This window comes from Herpailurus yagouaroundi, unplaced genomic scaffold, assembly GCF_014898765.1.
Source record: "Herpailurus yagouaroundi ecotype Mexico unplaced genomic scaffold, PumYag 140, whole genome shotgun sequence".
Classification (NCBI taxonomy): domain Eukaryota; kingdom Metazoa; phylum Chordata; class Mammalia; order Carnivora; family Felidae; genus Herpailurus; species Herpailurus yagouaroundi.
The window spans coordinates 52,142,362-52,161,492 of record NW_024412395.1 but is presented as its reverse complement, the minus strand read 5'-3'; the positions used below and the strand labels follow the sequence as shown (position 1 = coordinate 52,161,492).

At 40.6% G+C, this 19,131-nt stretch overlaps 1 protein-coding gene across 1 annotated transcript in view; it reads right to left on the bottom strand.

Annotated features, from left to right (window-relative positions):
- Window positions 1-574: 574 nt before the first annotated feature.
- The window catches only part of GORASP2 (golgi reassembly stacking protein 2), a 33,738-nt gene continuing 15,181 nt past the window's right edge, over window positions 575-19,131 (bottom strand). Inside the window, exons 2-10 of the mRNA XM_040475358.1 lie at window positions 18,426-18,506; window positions 16,444-16,647; window positions 15,437-15,523; window positions 14,589-14,719; window positions 11,129-11,261; window positions 8,451-8,574; window positions 4,715-4,801; window positions 3,521-3,631; window positions 575-1,910 (exon numbers count right to left, since the gene is read on the bottom strand). Coding sequence (XP_040331292.1) covers window positions 1,570-1,910; window positions 3,521-3,631; window positions 4,715-4,801; window positions 8,451-8,574; window positions 11,129-11,261; window positions 14,589-14,719; window positions 15,437-15,523; window positions 16,444-16,647; window positions 18,426-18,506 — 1,299 coding nt within the window. The 3' untranslated portion in view covers window positions 575-1,569. The remainder of the gene's footprint in view (window positions 1,911-3,520; window positions 3,632-4,714; window positions 4,802-8,450; window positions 8,575-11,128; window positions 11,262-14,588; window positions 14,720-15,436; window positions 15,524-16,443; window positions 16,648-18,425; window positions 18,507-19,131) is intronic.

Genomic DNA, 19,131 nt, shown 5'->3' with positions numbered 1-19,131 from the left:
GACGGTCCAGGGCTGTCGTCATTCTCAAATGAGAACTGTGACCTCACAAGAGTTAAGAATCACTGCACTGGAAGGGCTGCTGTTTTTGTTTTTAAATCACTTTTAAAGCGTAAAACTTACTTGCTTTCCACTAAGGTATCTCCTTGACATTTTAAAAAATATGAGCATCTTTTAGAAAGTAGTAACAACTTGCTCACCTCTTCCTATACTGGAAAGTAAAAAATCATATAACATTTAAGTATGCTTGTGAATATTTTTCCTACCAGTTACAAGCTCTTGTTAAAAAAAAAATAGGATTGCTAACTGAAATATTCTAGAATTATATTTACAATGCAAACAGAAGAAGCTAGTGCTCAGAGCTGGAGCCTTCTTTTATCATTCAGCGTGAAGTACAAACCTGGTTCAGTAGTGGATATATCCTAAAAATTGGCTGGTGCTGGGCCCCCTGTTAGAGGCACTAGGTTGGCGCTGGCAAGTCTAGCTTCCGGCTGAGCGGTCGCAGCTCAATTACACGTGCTGGGCCCTTAGCAACATTCATGCTACTACCAGGTCAATAACTGATGAACCTCTTTTGTCTTATTTAAAAAACAGATATAATATGCATTTAATTTCATTCAATAAATCAATTCCACTTAACTTACCATCTCTTAGAAAACTTGGGAGAGAGCCAACAAAAGACATGAAAAATTACATTAAAGATGTGTGACATACTTGAGAGTAACCAGTGCATACATGGCAATTAGGAGTTGTCATTTAAATGCACCACAAGAAGAAAAATAAAATTACTGTAATTTATTGCTGAATCTATGCTTGTCCAGTATAGCTATAATATTAGAAGTAGCCACAAAGTGCCACCTTCTGGTTTAAAACTGTGCAGCATTTCCTTTATTTCTTTTTAAATGCCATTTGATGGTGGACGTATAAAGCAACAGCAGCAGTTACAAAATGTTGTCTGAGTAATTGTGAGAGCTCTAAACAAAGACCTGTGAATAGGCTGAATAAAAAGATGTCCAATTCATAGTGCACACTGTGTAACTTTAACATCTTTAGTTGGAATTTTCGTGTAAACCTTTAGAGATTGACTCACAGAAACCAAAAGTAAAATATCTGTTCCTTTCACGATTTAAGTGAGGTGGTCGGCATTCTCAAAAACGACTTACAAAATACAAGAAATGTTGCATGTGAGTACTAGGCATAAAATATTTCATTTTCTTACAGGAGGAGCAGCAGGGGGACAGGGAGCCTCGTGGATGCCCTGTCACCTTTCCCAAAGATGTGTACCCCCACGAATGGCAGTGGAAACCTGGCAGCAAGCCACTCTTAAATTCTTTTTGGTTGTTTTTAAAATACAAGCACTTTCTGACACTTCCCTCCCAGCCTATGAGCCCCACCCCGACTTGGCAGGATACAAGCCCACGTCCTCTTCCTTAGTTTTCCCCTTAGAATTATTTACAGGATGCCTACAGATACGGTACAAACTAGTATGAAATTAATGAGAGTTTGCATTTCCAGACACGCTCCTGTGGTTAGACAAAGCCCACCACACCAATTCCGAAGACCGGTTCAAAGTTAAGGTGACTCGGAGGCACTTGCATCCGTAACTGCAGAAGCAGGCTTCTCGCCGGCTGGGCTGGATTCGCAGACTCTGTCCTCAACGGTGGTGGGGGCCTTGGGAGTGGGGGGCGTCACATCCGTGGTGGGTGCGGAGGCAGCGTCTGCCTTTGCAGTGGTCGTGACAGGGTCAGAGGGTGGGCTCCCGGTGGGTGCGAGGGAGGGTAACAGCTCCCCTGAGCTTGCTGCAGAAGACACCTCTGGAACCAAAGGGAATGACGGGAGGAACTCGGATGGCATGGGGAGAGGTGCAATGCCAGGTAAGTTTCGGGGAGGCAAGGAAGGAAGAGGTGGCAAACCTAGGACAAAAACGGCACAGATCATACATCCTCCCGGCACTGAAAGAGCAGCTGTCATCATCACGTGACTGTTTTTATTTGCATTTCATTAAGGAAACTGAAGCCAAGCAGAGCCACCACAAATCGCAACTTCTGCTTATCCTCAGGTGGAGGCCAGGACAGTTAGGGGTAAATATCCAATCCAAGACCAGCTGGCCAGAAGGAAAGGTTCCCGCCTTCCAGACTCCACAACCTCCATGTGACTCAGCCAGTTCAGAGAAGAAATGATTCTCCCCGTTAGGACAGGCAGAAGCCCACCCGGCAAGCAATGCGGCCACACTAGTGTTGGACGTTAACTCCCCTTCAGTCAGGCAAGCCCCCAGCTGAGTCAGAGGGGCCCTCTGGACAGAAACAGGAAGAGGAGATGGCCGGCCTGGGGAGGGAGGCGCTTGTCCTGTAGCCTCCTCCCTTGGCCTCACCTCACCGTAAGCACTCAGCCTCTGTTCAAGCCCTCTGATTGACTGGTAACCATTACACTTGATGGGCTCAACGTGAGGATTTCAAAATGGAGAATGAAGGAAAGAGCGTTGCTTTTTTAAGAAACAAAGGAACGGCAGAAGGTACGATATATTCAGAGCAACCACCGGGCTGGTGAAAACCTCAATGCTCTTAGGGTCTATCTGTTAAGTCGAGGAAAGGGCGGATGAAGCCAAGAATACAGGGGACAATAGAAAAAACAAAAGGAGTGGTAAGACAGGGTAAACATGAGGGTTTACTAGTCTTCCTTTTTTTTTTTTTTAAACTACTGGGCGGAAAGTAAATGCGTCCATGAGGACAGGTGATGAATACATACAGATGGGGACGGCACAACGGGGACAGCTACGACCGAGACAGAAACATGACCGTGCACACTCCCTGACATCACCAAGGGGCCTAGCTACTGAAATGAGCAACTAGTAGTTGCCTTGACATGCGGTCCTCTCAAAGTTGAAGGAGAGCTGGGTAATCATTAACTGGAAGAACAGACTTGTGGGCCACTCTGCTGCTTCATTTTCATCAGGGCACAAAATCTGAGCATAAATACTTGGGAGTATCTGCCAGCTTAACTATGTGTAGCTAAAGTCTCTCTCAGTTTTTATCATAAAAACATCTATTAGTAACAGAGAATATGTATCAAATAACAACAAACCCAGCCAGCTGAGCAAGGGTGACAGTTTCACAGCCCACGTTTCTGGTCTTGGCTACTCAAAACAAACACTGCTGGTGGCAGCTACCCAAACACGAGGAGTCCATTCACTTGCGCTGGGTGAATGCACACCTTCCGTACAGTTCGCTCAAAGCAGCACCACACTGCTGTTCTTTATTTCTACAACTGGCCTTTCTGGTATCTGGGCTGTCAGGGTGCAAGGAGAGGAAAATGGAAGAGAGGCGGCCAAGTAGAGGAGAATCACAAAAATATTCTTCCTCTTTTTTAAGCTTTTTACACAAAAAAAATAGTATTTATGTGAAGCAGCTGAAATTTGTTCAACTGATCTGCCCTTTCCAGAAAAAACTGCAATAGAGGATCTGCTTTCCTGGGTAAAAGCTTTTTATTTAGACAGAGTCCTAGGAAGGCAAGATGGGCCACATACCCGCGTTCACCAGTTCTGGTAAGCTGACGCCTGGCATGACGTGCGGTGTAGGGAGGTTGAGGTTGGGGAGGGCGGGCAGGTTAGGTAGTCCTGCTGGTAAAGGCATCAGACCTAAAGAGAAGGCAGAGAACAAATGATAAAACCACTTCCTCCGGGGAAAACATTCAATCCTCATGTTTTGAAAAAAATACTACCCACTTCAAATTGAGAACACCAGAAGTCCACTTACTGTGGGGCAGTTCTGTATCATAACATTCACAAAACAACAAAGCTCACTATGTGAAATGTCTTTCTGTACCTAAGTGATTAGATGGCTAAGTAGGTAAGGCTTAAAAGACACTCGTGTACCTCAAAACCCAAGAGCAAGAACGATGATGGCCTGAGTGTCGCGGGGAAGGAGCTGATTTATGTCAGCAAGTACGGTAGTAAATGGAATTAAATTTCTCTTTGAATGGCTGAGGTTCACAATCCTTCTGGCTTTTTAATTTTTTTCTGAAATAATTTCAGATTTACAGTTGCAAAAGTAGTTTATATAACTATAATATATATATACCTTATATATATATATATATATATATATACACACATACACCTTTCACTCAAATTCCCCACATGTCAACATTTGTACCACATTTCTTTACCACTCTCTGTGTGTGTGTCTGTGTACACACTTGGTTAATCACTAAATAGGTGTGTGCAATGACATCTTCAGTCATACAATTAAAGGCTCTCATGATGCAAGTATATTTGATCCCTGAAATAACAGTGTTTGCTAATAACACCGTTATCCCTGAAATAAGATTGTTATCTGATGGGTAAAGAAACTTGGTCTTCACTGGGAACAGTAAGAAATAAACACAAATCTAACTTCAGGTTAAAGCTCCTAAAGAGGCTAATATGGAATGCTCTCTTTCAGCACAGAACTTTTGCATATTCGTTCTTCCTGCCTCACGCTGCACTGGAGGCATAGCTGGCTGAGGACAAGGAGCCTGGGGCTCAGAAGTTAACAGCTGGTGACTGACAGCTCACTGCTACTTACTCTCATTTATCACAAAGTTATAGCAAAGATAAAATGAGATGAAAAGACATAAAAAGTCACCACAGAGGTATACGGTTTTTCCCACTGTTTTTTAAGGTGCACAATATTACTAATGCTATTATCACTACATACATCTCCAGTCTCCTGCTGCTTACCTGGTAATGTAGTAGCTGGATTCATTGGTGGCACAGAAGTGAGGGACTGGCTTACTTGTGGTGGCAATAATGGTACTGTTGGTACACCTAAAACAAAAACATGATCTTAAACAAAATTTCTAACAATTTCAGCTGACAAAGAACGAAGACACTTTATTAGGACAGTCTTCAGACCCCTTCCCTCACCACCACGGTAGGGTCTTCATTCTGTGGGACTCATTCAGGCCCGGCTTCTGGCTGCTTCACCAACTGTCTTAGCTGATCTACATACTCTGCCTGTGGCCTTTAACAAAGACTGTTAGCAGAGTCTCGGCTAAGAGGGTGGGAGGCTCTGCAAACCCACCCCAGCTAAGCTCACTGGACAAGAATTTTATACCTGACATAAGGCTAGATTAGAAAACTGTTATACAAATTCAGAAATGAGACTCGAGGATTCTAGTCAATCTCTATGGGGCTCCTGAACTAGAATGCCCCATAAACCTAGGGCTGCTGGCAGGGGGGGGGACCATGTGCCCTCTGAAACCATGAATGCTGGTCTGTGAAAGGGGAGAAGATGCAGATGGCCTGGAAGAGACAAGAGAGCATGTGGGCCTCCAGAGATGGAGAGAACGACCTGGCTTCCTGAATTTCCATTTCCTTTTGATCTACAGGCTCTGTGACACTCCTCTGAAGTCTTTTTACTGATGTTATTAGCTTGAGAAGGTTATGTTCTTCAAATGCAAGTAACTCTTAGGATTCTACATAATAAAGGTTATCTATTAATGTCTACCACCTACTCATGCTAGAGGCTTTGCTGTTATCCAAACAATAGTGCACACGGAGTCCAGATTTTCTTACAGAAATGTGTTTAAATATGGTAGCAGGAAATGAACTGTGCCTAAAAGCATGAAGCAACTCTTTTCATATAATTACTTTTTCATGTATTTACTTTTCTGCAGAAATTGGAGGCATGTAAAAGAAGAAGAGGGTTCTTTGCTTTCATCAGATTCTCATGAAAGTTGGTTGACTACTATGTTTGTTCATTAATTCCAGCTTTTGGGGGGCACCTACGGGTGTGTGTGTGTGTGTGTGTGTGTGTGTGTGTGTGTGTATGTTAGACATTGTTCTAGGCACTGAGGCACTCTACAACATAAAGAAATTAGAAATCACTACCTTCAGGATATATTCTAATAATGGACAGGAAAAGGGACACAGAGATTGAACAAGTAAAATAACCAACATGTAAAATGGTGGGAGTTCTCTGCAGAAAACTCAAGCAGGGGAGGGGACAAGAAATGTGAGGCATGAGGGTGGGTAGCAAAAAGGTCACACTGATTAATGCTATTTCAAAACGATATATTCATTTTCTAAAATTTCATAATCCAAAAATTTTCAAATCTATACAGGAGTTTTCTTTTTTAAAGATACTTTTAATGTTTCTACAGTTACTGCTTGGGCTACTTTGCAGCAAATTACTTAAAAGCAAAGATGGGTAAGTAAATGCCTAACAAAAAGTGGGTTCTCACATGTCACACTGCAAGAATACTCAATTTTTTAATTGATTTATTCAGAGTGAAAATGTTGATTTCAGTCTCTTCTGAGTATTGCTTTATTTACATTTCTATCTTTTAATATTCAAGAAGCCATTTCTCCACAGCGTAATAAGGCCAGGGATCCCAGCACATGCTTTTAAGATAACACAAGTGTAACCATAATGTAGTGAGGGAAGATATGGTCTGCTCCCATGGCAGTTACACCAACCCACCTTTACTAAGTCTATTCAGGAATAAACTAGAGGACCATCTGATGGAATGTAAGGAAAAAACCCACAATATAAAAACAAGATGCCAACACTGCTCAAGTGAAATAAACTTTAAATTGGATCCCAACTGGATCTATGACTTGATATTGATGACATTAATATTTAATTTCATCTAGGCAATGTTCTAAAACTGGATTGTGATGACTGCACAACTTCATAAATTTACTAAAAATCATTGAGATGTATACATACAGTGAGTTAATCTTATGGTATGCAAATTATATTGTAAAAAAGCTGGGGAAAAAAACAAGCAAATGGTAGGGGGTAGAGAGGTGCATCACCATATTGAAAACTGGTGAAGCTGGGTGTTGGGGGTTCACAGTACCATACCATCTATTTTAGACTGTTTGACATTTTTAATTATAAAAAGTTGAAATTTTAATGTTTATTTATTTTTGAAAGGGGGGGAGAGGTGGGGGGGGGGGGAGGGGGAGAGAGAGAGAGAGAGAGAGAGAGAGAGACAGAGACAGAGACAGAGACAGACAGACAGAGAATCCCAAGCAGTTTCTGTGCCATTAGCACGGAGCCTGATGCAGGGCTTGACCCCATGAACCATGAGATCATGGCCTGAGCTGAAATCAAGAGTTGGCTGCCCAATCAACTGTGCCACCCAGGTGCCCCCAAAAATTGAAATTTTAAATATTATCTAGAAAAACACATCTTTGGGAAATAAAATGAAGACTCTGAAAAGGGCTGGGATTTGAACCAAAGGGACCAAGTGCAGAAATAAACTGTTGAACTTAACTGCATCTTGGTGAATACATTCTAAGTCCGTTCCAGAACAAAGCCAAGTATGAACAAATTTTGAACACAAATATTAAAACAAGCTCAAGAATAAAAGGTATTAATGAAATACAACTAAACTATGTCAGTATTTCTTTTGCTTCCTCAGTATTTAATTAAATAATATACTCTTGGTATTGTCAAGAAACAAAACCAGAAAACAGGAGATTTTTAAAAAGGCAAGAGAAAAGTAAACTCTACCAACCTACCAAGCTAAGATCTATGTCATGTGATGAAGCAATCTCACGTCTAGGAATATAACCAAGAAAAACGAAGACATAGGTCCATGTAAAAACCTGTACACAAATGTTCTTGGCAGCATTATTCATAACAGCCAAAAAAGTAGAAACCACCTCAATGTCCCTCAACTGATTAATGGATAAACAAAATGTGGCATGTCCATACAAAAGAACATCATCTAGCCGTTAAAAAGGAAGTATTAATATATGATACAACATGAAGGAACCTTGGGAGCATTATTCTATGTGAAAGAAGCCAGTCACAGAAACCATGCATACTGCATGAAATGTCTATATTAGGAAAATCCACAGAAAGAAAGATTAGGAATTGTCTAGGCCTGAGGGGCTGGGGAAAAACAGTAAATGACAGATACAGGGTATAGGGTTTCTTCTGGCGTAATGAAATGTTCTAAAATTGACTGACATGATGGTTGCACAACTTTGCACAAATACACTGAAAAAAATCCCACTGAATTGTATACTTTCAAAGGGTGAATTGTATGGCATGTAAATTATATCTCAATAAAGCTGCTGGAATAAAAACTGAAACAAAAAATGACTGTATTAGGTAGAACGAGAAATACAGAAAAGGAGGAAGACATGTATGTGTCCCCTGAGCAAGACTGAACCCTCTAGGAAGAGAACGTTATCCTGCTCACTTCTGTTATCTCCAGCGTTTACTATCCAGGGGATACTGCAAACATTTGTTGAGGAAATAGAGCAAACAGAATTTAAAGGTACAGTCCTGACTCTACAACTTGTCTAAAATAGACTGAGAAGTGGTTTAAATGCAGGACATATCTACAGTTTTCAAAGTACACTGGCATTAATTTTTAAAATCTATGGCTTGAGGCAGAAAAGAAGATCGTGTAAAACAAAGTAAGTTGAAAAGAGAATAGATTTTTCTGCTCACCTGTACTGAGAACATTACTGACAGCTGGTGGAGTTGAGCTAATAGAAAGTCCAGACAGTCCCTGTTCAATTTCTGTAGTTCCTGGTGGTGACAAAGATGGAGGATTAACTGAGGACAGCTGGACCTGCCAAAAAAAAAAAAAAAAGAAAGAAAAAGCACTCAGGTTTATTTCAAAGAAAATATATACACTGTCTCTCACTGGTCCTACAGACACCGCTTTTTTTGTTTGTTTTAGTTTTTATTTAAATTCCAGTTAATATACAGTGTAATATTAAATTTCAGGTGTACAATATAGTCATTTAACACTTCCACACAACATCTGGTGCTCATCACAAGTGCACGCCTTAGGGGCGCCTGGGTGGCGCAGTCGGTTAAGCGTCCGACTTCAGCCAGGTCACGATCTCGCGGTCCGTGAGTTCGAGCCCCGCGTCGGGCTCTGGGCTGATGGCTCAGAGCCTGGAGCCTGTTTCCGATTCTGTGTCTCCCTCTCTCTCTGCCCCTCGCCCGTTCATGCTCTGTCTCTCTCTGTCCCAAAAATAAATAAACGTTGAAAAAAAACAAACAAACAAAAAAAGAAAAACAACAAAACAAGTGCACGCCTTAAACCCCATCACCTATTTAACCCATCCTCCCACCCTTCTCCCCTCTGGTTACTGTCAGTTCTCTGTAGTTAAGAGTCTGTTTCTTGGTTTGCCTCTTTTTCCCTTTGCTCACTTGTTTTGTTTCTAACAGGTACCTTTTTTGATCATACTAGCTGTCAACGTTTTCACCTGGCACTTCTGCCTTCAGACACTCCTTCCTATTTTTGTTACATGTCAAGGACCACGTGCTATAAACATCTTCCCCTTCGGTCACTTCCAGTCTCTGGACACGTGGCACCTCCCCCATTACACACACTGTTCTAGCTACTCCCACCCTAGGAGGAGATTCTACGTTTTCCTCCTTCACAGATGCCCAAAACTCATTTTACTCCACCTTGAAAACACTGCTTTTCTCTTCTCTGAGTTCTCAGCCAGTTGTAACTTTCATCATTCCCGGAAGAAGTCAGCTCAAAGTCTTAATGCGGAATGGAGTCCTTAAAAGTTTCTCAAGATGTCTAACCCTTCAGTCCACCTTATCTTTTCTCATCAATGAATGAATGTGGCAGCCAGACCCCCACCTTCTGGGGTGGGGGAGGGATAAATCTATATGGAGTCTATGGATGGGTGGTTTCATCTCTGGATACTCCCAACTTCCGCCAGCTCCAGTGCCCTCTAGCCCTTTTCCCCTAGCTGCCATTTCAGCCTCTGGTCTTCCAGACTGCCCAGAGAGGCTTATCTGGGGCAGAAACCACAGATGAGGAGCAGCAGATTAACATGTAACTACATGGGCTCTGGCTGTCAGTCAATGGCAGGGGTGGGGAGTGAGGAAAGGTTACACTTCCCTGTAGCATTTTTTCTACTTTCTTTAGAACTGATGCTAGTGGTGGCAGCCCTTTCTTTATAGCTGTAGCATTTTCCTTCTGGATGTTCGGTTTTTATTTAGTCATGCAGACAAGAGTTAACTGTCCTTTGAGGCTTTCATAGAAAGCATGCTAAAAGCCTGGGGCACCTAGGTGACTCAGCTGGTTAAGAGTCCAAGTCTTGGGGCGCCTGGGTGGCTCAGTTGGTTAAGCGTCCGACTTCAGCTCAGGTCATGATCTCACGGTCCGTGAGTTCGAGCCCCGCGTCGGGTTCTGGGCTGATGATGGCCCAGAGCCTGGAGCCTGCTTCCGATTCTGTGTCTCCCTCTCTCTCTGACCCTCCCCCGTTCATGCTCTGCCTCTCTCTCAAAAATAAATAAACGTTAAAAAAAAAAAAAAAAAAAGAGTCCAAGACTTGTGGTTGCGGTCATGACTGGGGTCTGTACTGACAGTGTGGAGACTGCTTGGGATTCTCTCTCCCTCTCTCCTCTGACCCTTCCCCACTCTCGCACTCACACTCTCAAAATAGATAAACATTAAAAAAATAAATAAAAAATAAAAGCCTGTTAAGCCTGTACAAATACCTTATCCTTAAAAAGTCTTACTTTGATCTTGTAAGCATCCCCACACAGCATCTTGCTTTGTTTCTAGTTCAGTTTCTTGAAAGATTAAGCACCAGCTATCATTACCACCTTACCACCATTTGCCCTCCATCCTGTGACTTGATCTCTGCCCGCTGCCAGTCTCTGAAAGTGTCCTAGCCCAGGACATGTGTTTGTCACTCCTTCTCTAACCTGACTTCTCTTAATTTTTCTTGATGCTTTGTCCTCCCTTTGGATTTCTGTCTTCCCTTTGGACTTCCTCTGTTGGATCCCTGTTCTTTCCTGGATCCCCTTTCTGCCCATCCATTTAAATATTAGGAATGTTCAAGATTCTAACCTCAGTCCTCTGATCCACCAGGCCCAATCCCTCAATAATTTTTATCGCTGCTCATTAGGTTAAATTACCCTCTCTTTGCTGATGATTCCCAAATCTGTATATCTAGTCTTGTCCTCGTTCCTGAAATCCAGATCCACAGGCTATCTATCTGGATATCCTACAGGAATTTCAAATTCAACATGGTCAACACTTAACTCCTCTCTTACCCTATCTCCATTACTGCTACTATCACACACACTGACACTTGACTCGTTTTAGCGAAAACTTTATACATCATCAGGTAGTAAAATTATCTCACCTCTGTAAATCCATCTTTAAGAGGAGTAATAGGTGTACCAGTCATCTGTCCAGGAAGAGAAATTTTCTTCCCTTCTTCAAATGGGCGTGTTGGTATTCGATGCAAATAACCATATCCAATGCCACATCCTAGGCTGTGAAAATATTTTTATTTCTTAAAGTTATTGTTATCAATCACAGCTTGCATTTCACTGAGGTTTGGAAATACAAAACCAAATTCCCATTCTTTTAAGTGTCATCCTATCAGAGGCCTCTTCTGACCACCCTTTAAAAAACAGCACCCCCCTTCACCAGACACTACCCTTACAGCTCCTTTATTTTTCTTCAAGCATTTATCCTCATCTGACACACTGCACATTTATTTATCTGCTGTCTCCCCCAATAAAATGTTAAGGTCCTTAAGAGCAGGGACCTCGTTTTGTTTACTGCCATAACAGTTCCTGACACATGGCAGACACTCAATAATTATTTGCTGAACGAATGACATACAGCCCTTTCCACCGAAGAGCTCCAAGTACTTCTGTCCAATGATGTCACTTACACAGTCCCTAGTTCTATTTCAGAGCCTGACACAAATCAATCCAAGTTAATCCAGAGTCCTAATTTATCCTCTCATTGCCACCAGAGGCATCTTTCTAGTAAGACATGATCACACTGCTTTTCAGTCTGCTGGCCTCCCAATATTCCTTTTCTCTTCTTCCCTTTGCAGAATTTCTTCTCCGCATTGTTGGCAGTGCTGGTGGGACTGTCAATCAGGGAGCCTAGTCCAACCCAAGGAGTGGCTCATAACCAAAGCCAGGCCAATCCACCTTTCTTTGCCCATGGCTGCAGATCTTGGGAGTGACAGAAAACAAAAACAGCTTCATCTCTTCAGTAGAACACTAATGAAAACTGCCAATTAGTCCTTCCTCTCTAAATCCCTAGCAGTGCTGAATTCTGTCCTTCCCACATCTGATTGTTTAAGCTGTTTCTTTGATTATCTGAGCAACTCCACAGCAATAAATCCATGTCTACTTAGGACAACGACAGTTAGTTTCTACTGTTTGGAACCAACAAACCCCCACTGGTACAGTATTTCACAGTCCCACTACCCAAGGTATATCCAAATTCCTGACTGTGGGATTTAAGGCCCTTCACAATCAGATTCCAACTTAGGTTTCCATCATTATTACTTTTATTTCCTAAACTACTTGATACTTTCTGAGAAGCCCATGCACAGATATCTCTGCCTGGGGGGGGGGGCCCCCCGCCAATGCATCTTTTGTTTCTGTGGATTTGAGCCCCCAACAAAAGCCAGGAGAGCAAGCAGTGGCCAACTTCGGCTCTTCCTAAGCCAAATCTGACTTTGCAATGATGCTTCATATTACAAAATTACCTCTTCCTTTGCTTACTTTTCGTCCCTTCTACCATCAAATCTGTAATTATCACTAAACTAGATCTCAGATTTAGAGGAAGAAAGTAAGATTAAATAATTTAGACTGATCGATCATAGCCTATCAGACATAGGTGCATTTTAAAACAAGGTGATTGGGGCGCCTGGGTGGCGCAGTCGGTTAAGCGTCCGACTTCAGCCCGGTCACGATCTCGCGGTCCGGGAGTTCGAGCCCCGCGTCAGGCTCTGGGCTGATGGCTCGGAGCCTGGAGCCTGTTTCCGATTCTGTGTCTCCCTCTCTCTCTGCCCCTCCCCCGTTCCTGCTCTGTCTCTCTCTGTCCCAAAAATAAATTAACGTTGAAAAAAAAAAAATTTAAAACAAGGTGATTAATCAAAATAAGTGGTTGCAGAGAAAGCACTGAGGCCACAGTGAGCCCCTCTGCAAACTTACAGATAGCCCAAGACTGAAACTAAGAGAAATATGCTGGAACAAATGAAATTTGGTCAGCCTCTGAGGAAGGAATGAAACCCACAGGTACACATCTGCCAGATGAGGGCAGACTAAAAATGGTCTATATGCATCTGTCTAAAGCAATGGCTGATCAATGATACTAAACCATGTCCCAAAGAAAAATGTCTTCCACAGAAAAGGAGTAGTTGCCAGAGTCTAGAAAAGAAGGCTCCAAGAATGAGAATGTACCAGTATTTAGTCTGCAGAATTAAACATTAAAGAATTAGTGATGTTCTTTGTTATTGGACTCCACCATGATTCCATGCTTACCGAGTACTCTTGTGATGCTAATCCGACCTGAGTATTCTAACTGGAGAAGAGACGCTTTTCTATTATAAACTAAAAGCCATTCTAATAAATACATCAGCTTCTCTACAAATTTAGTTTATATGAGGCAGTCCCTCTGAAATGAGTCAGTTTTGAATGCCTTGAAAAGATCATATTTCTGGGTGTTTACAAACCTGGACAACAGATAATAACTTGATCAAGGAACTGTCCCAGAAAGGCCAGATTCTTAAGGTGATACCTCTATCTATTTTCTCAAATTGCAAAAAGCTAGTATCCTGGTTGCAATATCTAGTCAGCTGCAGAATCTCAGGTAATGTGGGGAATGATTATGAACAAATACGGGCTTTCTCTGCCTGTGTCAACTAGGTCATCCCCTTACCAGCAATTACTGGAACTTTTATAAAATATGTGTGAAAGTTTCCAAACCCTAGGCTTTCCTATAATTATGGCTTATGCTCAAAAATTCCTCAATTAAACAAGGCTTTCAAGACAATGAAAAACTTGTACAATTTAAACAACAGCTGAAAGACCTACAGAGGCAAAGTTAAGTCCACATGTTTTGCTTTGGCTTTTTGAAATTAGGAAATTGACTTGATGAACAGTCCCGAGAAACTGATTTTCTAGTTTGCTTCTCTGCGTGGCTTGATCCTCTTTCTAAATTGCTTTTTATAGTTGCTGCAATTTTGACTAACTTTTGGCTAGTTTTTCCACTTCTGAAAGCCAACAGTTTTCCACAAAATGCTAAGGAATTTCCCCAGCAGCTAGACAAAGTTACAATTGTATTGTCCCATTGCTGGGGAAGGAACTGGGAAAATAAAACTGAAAACTGTTTTATTAAAATACAAAACAAAACAAGGCTGTTCACTCTTAGATCAGTAAGGAAAAGGACACTACCTAAATATGTTCTTTAAAAAAATGGATTACTGAGGGGCGCCCGGGTGGCTCAATCCGTTAAGCATCTGACTTCGGCTCAGGTCATGATCTCGTGGTTTGTGAGTTCGAGCCCCGCGTCGGGCTCTGTGCCGACAGCTCAGAGCCTGGAGCCTGCTTCCGATTCTGTGTCTCCCTCTCTCTTTGCCCCTCCCCTGCTCATGCTCTGTCTCTCTCTGTCTCAAAAATAAATAAAACATTAAAAAAAAAAAAAAGATTACTGAATTCGATATTCCAGGTCAGCTCTTTCCTTTTCTCAAGAAAAGTCTTATAATAAACCAGTAACTTGTTTAAAAATAAAAGCAATCATGTTTACTGTAAGTTTATGCAATCATTACTTAGTCTAAAAGGTGATCTTACCTGCCTTCTCCACCCCATGCGGAATTTGGTGTAATAATCACTTCTCGACAGTTATCAGTGTCTGTATTATACACATAAAGTTTCAATGGTTTTGCTTCATGTGTTTCAATAAGGCTGAACAGATCTTCAGACTGCAAAAGCATCACAGGAAAGAAACATTTTTACATTACTGAACTTTAGAACAGTGGGTCAAACCTGGTTAATACCAGAATCACCTGGAAAACCTTTTTAAAGAGTACAGACTGGGCCCTGCTGCTAGACATAAAATTCATTCCTTAAAACCAACATTCCACAACAAGGTTTCAGATATTTTACCTAGCTCCTATGTGCAAGGTCTTATGTCCAGTTCTCTAAGACCTAGTCAGCAAGTTTAGCAAAACTCTTCTACACCCAAATTCTACATATTCTGCTTTTACTCTTCATTAGTAAGACCTGGTTACCTGGGCATCATATTTTTCCTCTCACTTTTTTTTAGCAATATATACTTCCACTAGCTAACAGACAAGGAAAAGGATCTAATGCAGCTGAGTCAACTTTGATCCCTTAAAAAGAGGAAGAGAAAATGAAATCAATAACTAAAATGAACATTTGATTTAGTCTTGAAGTATGTAAGAGATTTCTGTATATCTCATACAAAATCTGTGCAACTGCCACACATATGTATTTTTCCTCACAGCTATACCCAGTAAGATACCTCCCAGATATTCTGTTTAACACCCTGTTGTGAAAGTTATCTTGATCAGCCAAGAACTAAATTTCAACTCTAAATGTGAAGTAAGCAAATATACTTCTGAACTTAACATTAATGAGAATATACAACTTTCATTATTAACAAACACACTAATTACCTCATTCATGACTGTATCTGCTCCAATGATATAATCACTGTGAGGTCTAAGACCTGCCAGTGCTGCAGGAGAATTTGATTCTACTTCCTGGAATAACACAAAAACACACCCCCAAATTAATGTACATAAAATAATCTTTCAAATTTTACAGTTTAGTCCTTAATTATAATGATTTAAAAACCCCTGTACTTCTGGGGCACCTGGGCAGCTCAGTCGGTTAAGTGTCTGACTTTGGGTCAGGTCACGATCTCATGGTCCATGGGTTTGAGTCCCGTGTCAGGCTCTGTGCTGACAGCTCAGAGCCTAGAGCCTGCTTTGGGTTCTGTGTCTCCCTCTCTCTCTCTGTCCCTCCCCCTCTAGCACTGTCTTTCTCTCTTAAAAATAAACGTTAAAAAAAATTTTTTTAAAAACCTCTGTACTTCTATCTTGTTAGACATGTCAGAAACTATAGAATATACACATTTAAATCTCTCAAACATAAAATCACATAATATTTAATAAATATTTAAAATATTTATTATTTTAGCTGTTTGTAGCTATCTGCTTTAACAATTCTTGTAATGGATAAATCAATAGAAAAATAGTTCTTAGGCACCTACATTTGCTGCTCTTCCTTTTTTTTTTTTTTTTTTAAATTTATTTTGAGAGAGTTCATGTGTGTGAGCAGGGGAGGGGCAGAGAGAGAATCCCAAGAGGGCTCTGCACTGTCAGCGTAAAGCCCAACGTGGGGCTCAATCTCACAAACTGTGAGATCATGACCTGAGCCAAAATCAAGAGTCGGATGCTCAACAGACTGAGCCACCCAGGCACCCTAAGTTTTACAAATTATTCCTAAGTTTAAAAAAATTATTAATCCATATTTTTAAAGCAATGAATTCCATTTTTCAGAAACTAAAAATAGCCTAATAATAATAGTAATAATACCTCTACAATCCAACCAAGCTGAAGACAGCACCTTTCTACAACATTTCTTAAATTGCAAGTAACAGCTCACACTTGATACCTACCAATACATGCCAAACGTTTTCATTTGCCCCATCAAAGCTGCAGAAACGAATGCTCACTCCCAACAAGCCCTGGCCACCCCACATGTTACTTGGTGTGACAGAGGTCTCTCGAAGCTCCAGTGTTTTACTACTGTAGATAAGCATTTTTACAGGTTTTTCAACATTTGCTTTCAGTAGATCCTTAAGAGTGTCATTGTCTTTATTCTGTGAACACATAGAAATATTATTTCTTAATGAATAAAAAATGTTAACTATTTTAGCTTAAGCATCCTATGGCCCTACTGGAGTAGTATTAATAATCAACATCCAACAGGTAAAGCTTTCATTAACATTCAAATGCTCCTTGAAGTGAAAGAATGTCAAAAATTAAGAACAACTCCTATGTTATCAACAACTTCTGACTTTTTTCTAATAGTTGACTACGGATTATGGATTTTGAAACCCAACATTATTTGAGGTGATCTAGAGCTTTAGTGATAAAAAACCAAAATACTCCGGGGTGCCTGGGTGGCTCAGTTGGTTAACCGCCCAACTTCGGCACAGATCGTGATCTCGCAGTTTGTGAGTTCGAGCCCCACATACAGCCCTGTGCTGACAGTTCAGAGCCTGGAGCCTGCTTTAGATTCTGTGGGATCTCTCTCTCAAAAATAAATAATAAACATTAAAAAAAATTGTTTTTAGTAAGAAAAACAAAAGAAAACCCAAAAAACAAAATACTCCTTAAGAAGTCATATTATGGGGGCGCCTGGGTGGCTCAGTCGGTTGAGCGGCCGACTTTGGCTCAGGTCATGATCTCGCGGTCTGTGAGTTCGAGCCCCGCGTAGGGCTCTCAGAGCCTGGAGCCTGTTTCAGATTCTGTGCCTCCCTCTCTCTGACCCTCCCCCGTTCATGCTCTGTCTCAAAAACAAATAAACATTAAAAAAAAAAAAAAATTAAAAAAAAAGTCACATTACTAACAAAATTGGTATGACTTTGATTTTAAAATCTAGAACATTTGCTGAGGTTGTAGTTTAATTTTGGACAGCACTCCTAAACATATGCTTTATTTATTTATTAGGAACTGGCAGGAGAGAAAAATGGAAGCAGTATGTTAAATATTTCATTACATAAATGAAAAAAGGCCATTATGTAGGAGATGCTGATAATGAACAAAAAGTTGAAACTGCTATGAAAAAATAAACCAACCAAGTAGCCACAGTCATAAGAATTTCTGTTGCTGAAATTATCTAATTTTTTTTTTCCTTAAGACTTTACTACGGGGGCGCCTGGGTGGCGCAGTCGGTTAAGCGTCCGACTTCAGCCAGGTCACGATCTCGCGGTCCGTGAGTTCGAGCCCCGCGTCGGGCTCTGGGCTGATGGCTCGGAGCCTGGAGCCTGTTTCCGATTCTGTGTCTCCCTCTCTCTCTGCCCCTCCCCCGTTCATGCTCTGTCTCTCTCTGTCCCAAAAATAAACAAAAAACGTTGAAAAAAAAATTAAAAAAAAAAAAAAAAAAAAGACTTTACTACGGGGAAACTGAAAGCAACTTATAAAAGGTGGTTTTAATTCTGTACTTTTGGAACATAATTATCTGGTTCCAATAATATTATTTATATATCAAGGAATTCAGCTCCAAGAAAACTAAGTTATTTGAGAATGGGTCTTTACTAATCCACTTGTCAGTAACATACAAAAGTCTGACATTACTGAAAAAGCAAACTTTTTAATCCTAATTATTTCTTTCTGCTTAAAAAAATTAAATATTTAACATATAAAAGTCTCCAGTAATTTTATTCTCCTAAGATAGTCACTGAAGGGTGAGGTATATATAGTATTTTGTATTTGACATTTTCATGTTTACTAACATAATTTTTACAAACTGGTATCATAACCCCATTTAATGTTTGTAACTAACGAATAAACATCCACCCCAGATAATCTGAAAAATTCCAATTTCAAAAGGTTACAAAATACTATAGTCAAAACTACAAAAAGCTGAACTTACTAATCTCGAACCATTAATGGAAACAATAAAATCAAAGAATGGCTCCAGTCCAGCTCTATGTCCTGGGGAATTTTCTTGTACCTGTAAAAACAAAAGTGCCAAAAAAGAAAAATGCAAAGCTTCATTAAAAATTATGAGCTAAATTTTAATACCTATCTCTTTTCAGTAAAATTAAGATAATTTCACTGATAAGGAGAGAGGTAAAACACACTAGTTCTCTCATTTCTCTTCCTCTCTCCCAACTAATGCCCTTGTAGTTCCCTAAATTCTACCTATTCTTTAAGTTCATCCCACATATGAGGTTCTTTCTCTATGGTCCTATTTCACTCTACCTTCTACTTTTGGAGGTTGGGGGCAACCTTCTCAGGTTGTAGCACAGGACATAGCAGACAGTTACTCATTACAACTGAGTGACAAATTCAAATTAATTTAGCAAGCATTTATTCCATGACTACTACTAGTAAGGCACCACTCAATTAGCAAAACTAATATAGGAACATAGCTACTATGTCAAGATATTTATAATCTATTAAGGAACAGACAAGAGGAAGGAAAGACAGAGGACACACAGTCCTCTAATAACTACAGAGGTTAAGGGCTATAATGGAGGTACAGAGTTCTAAGGAGAAGATTAATTCTGACTGAAGAAGCTTCACAGGAAAAAAAAAAAGACATCCGAATTGTGCTTTAAAATAAAGGGTTTTGG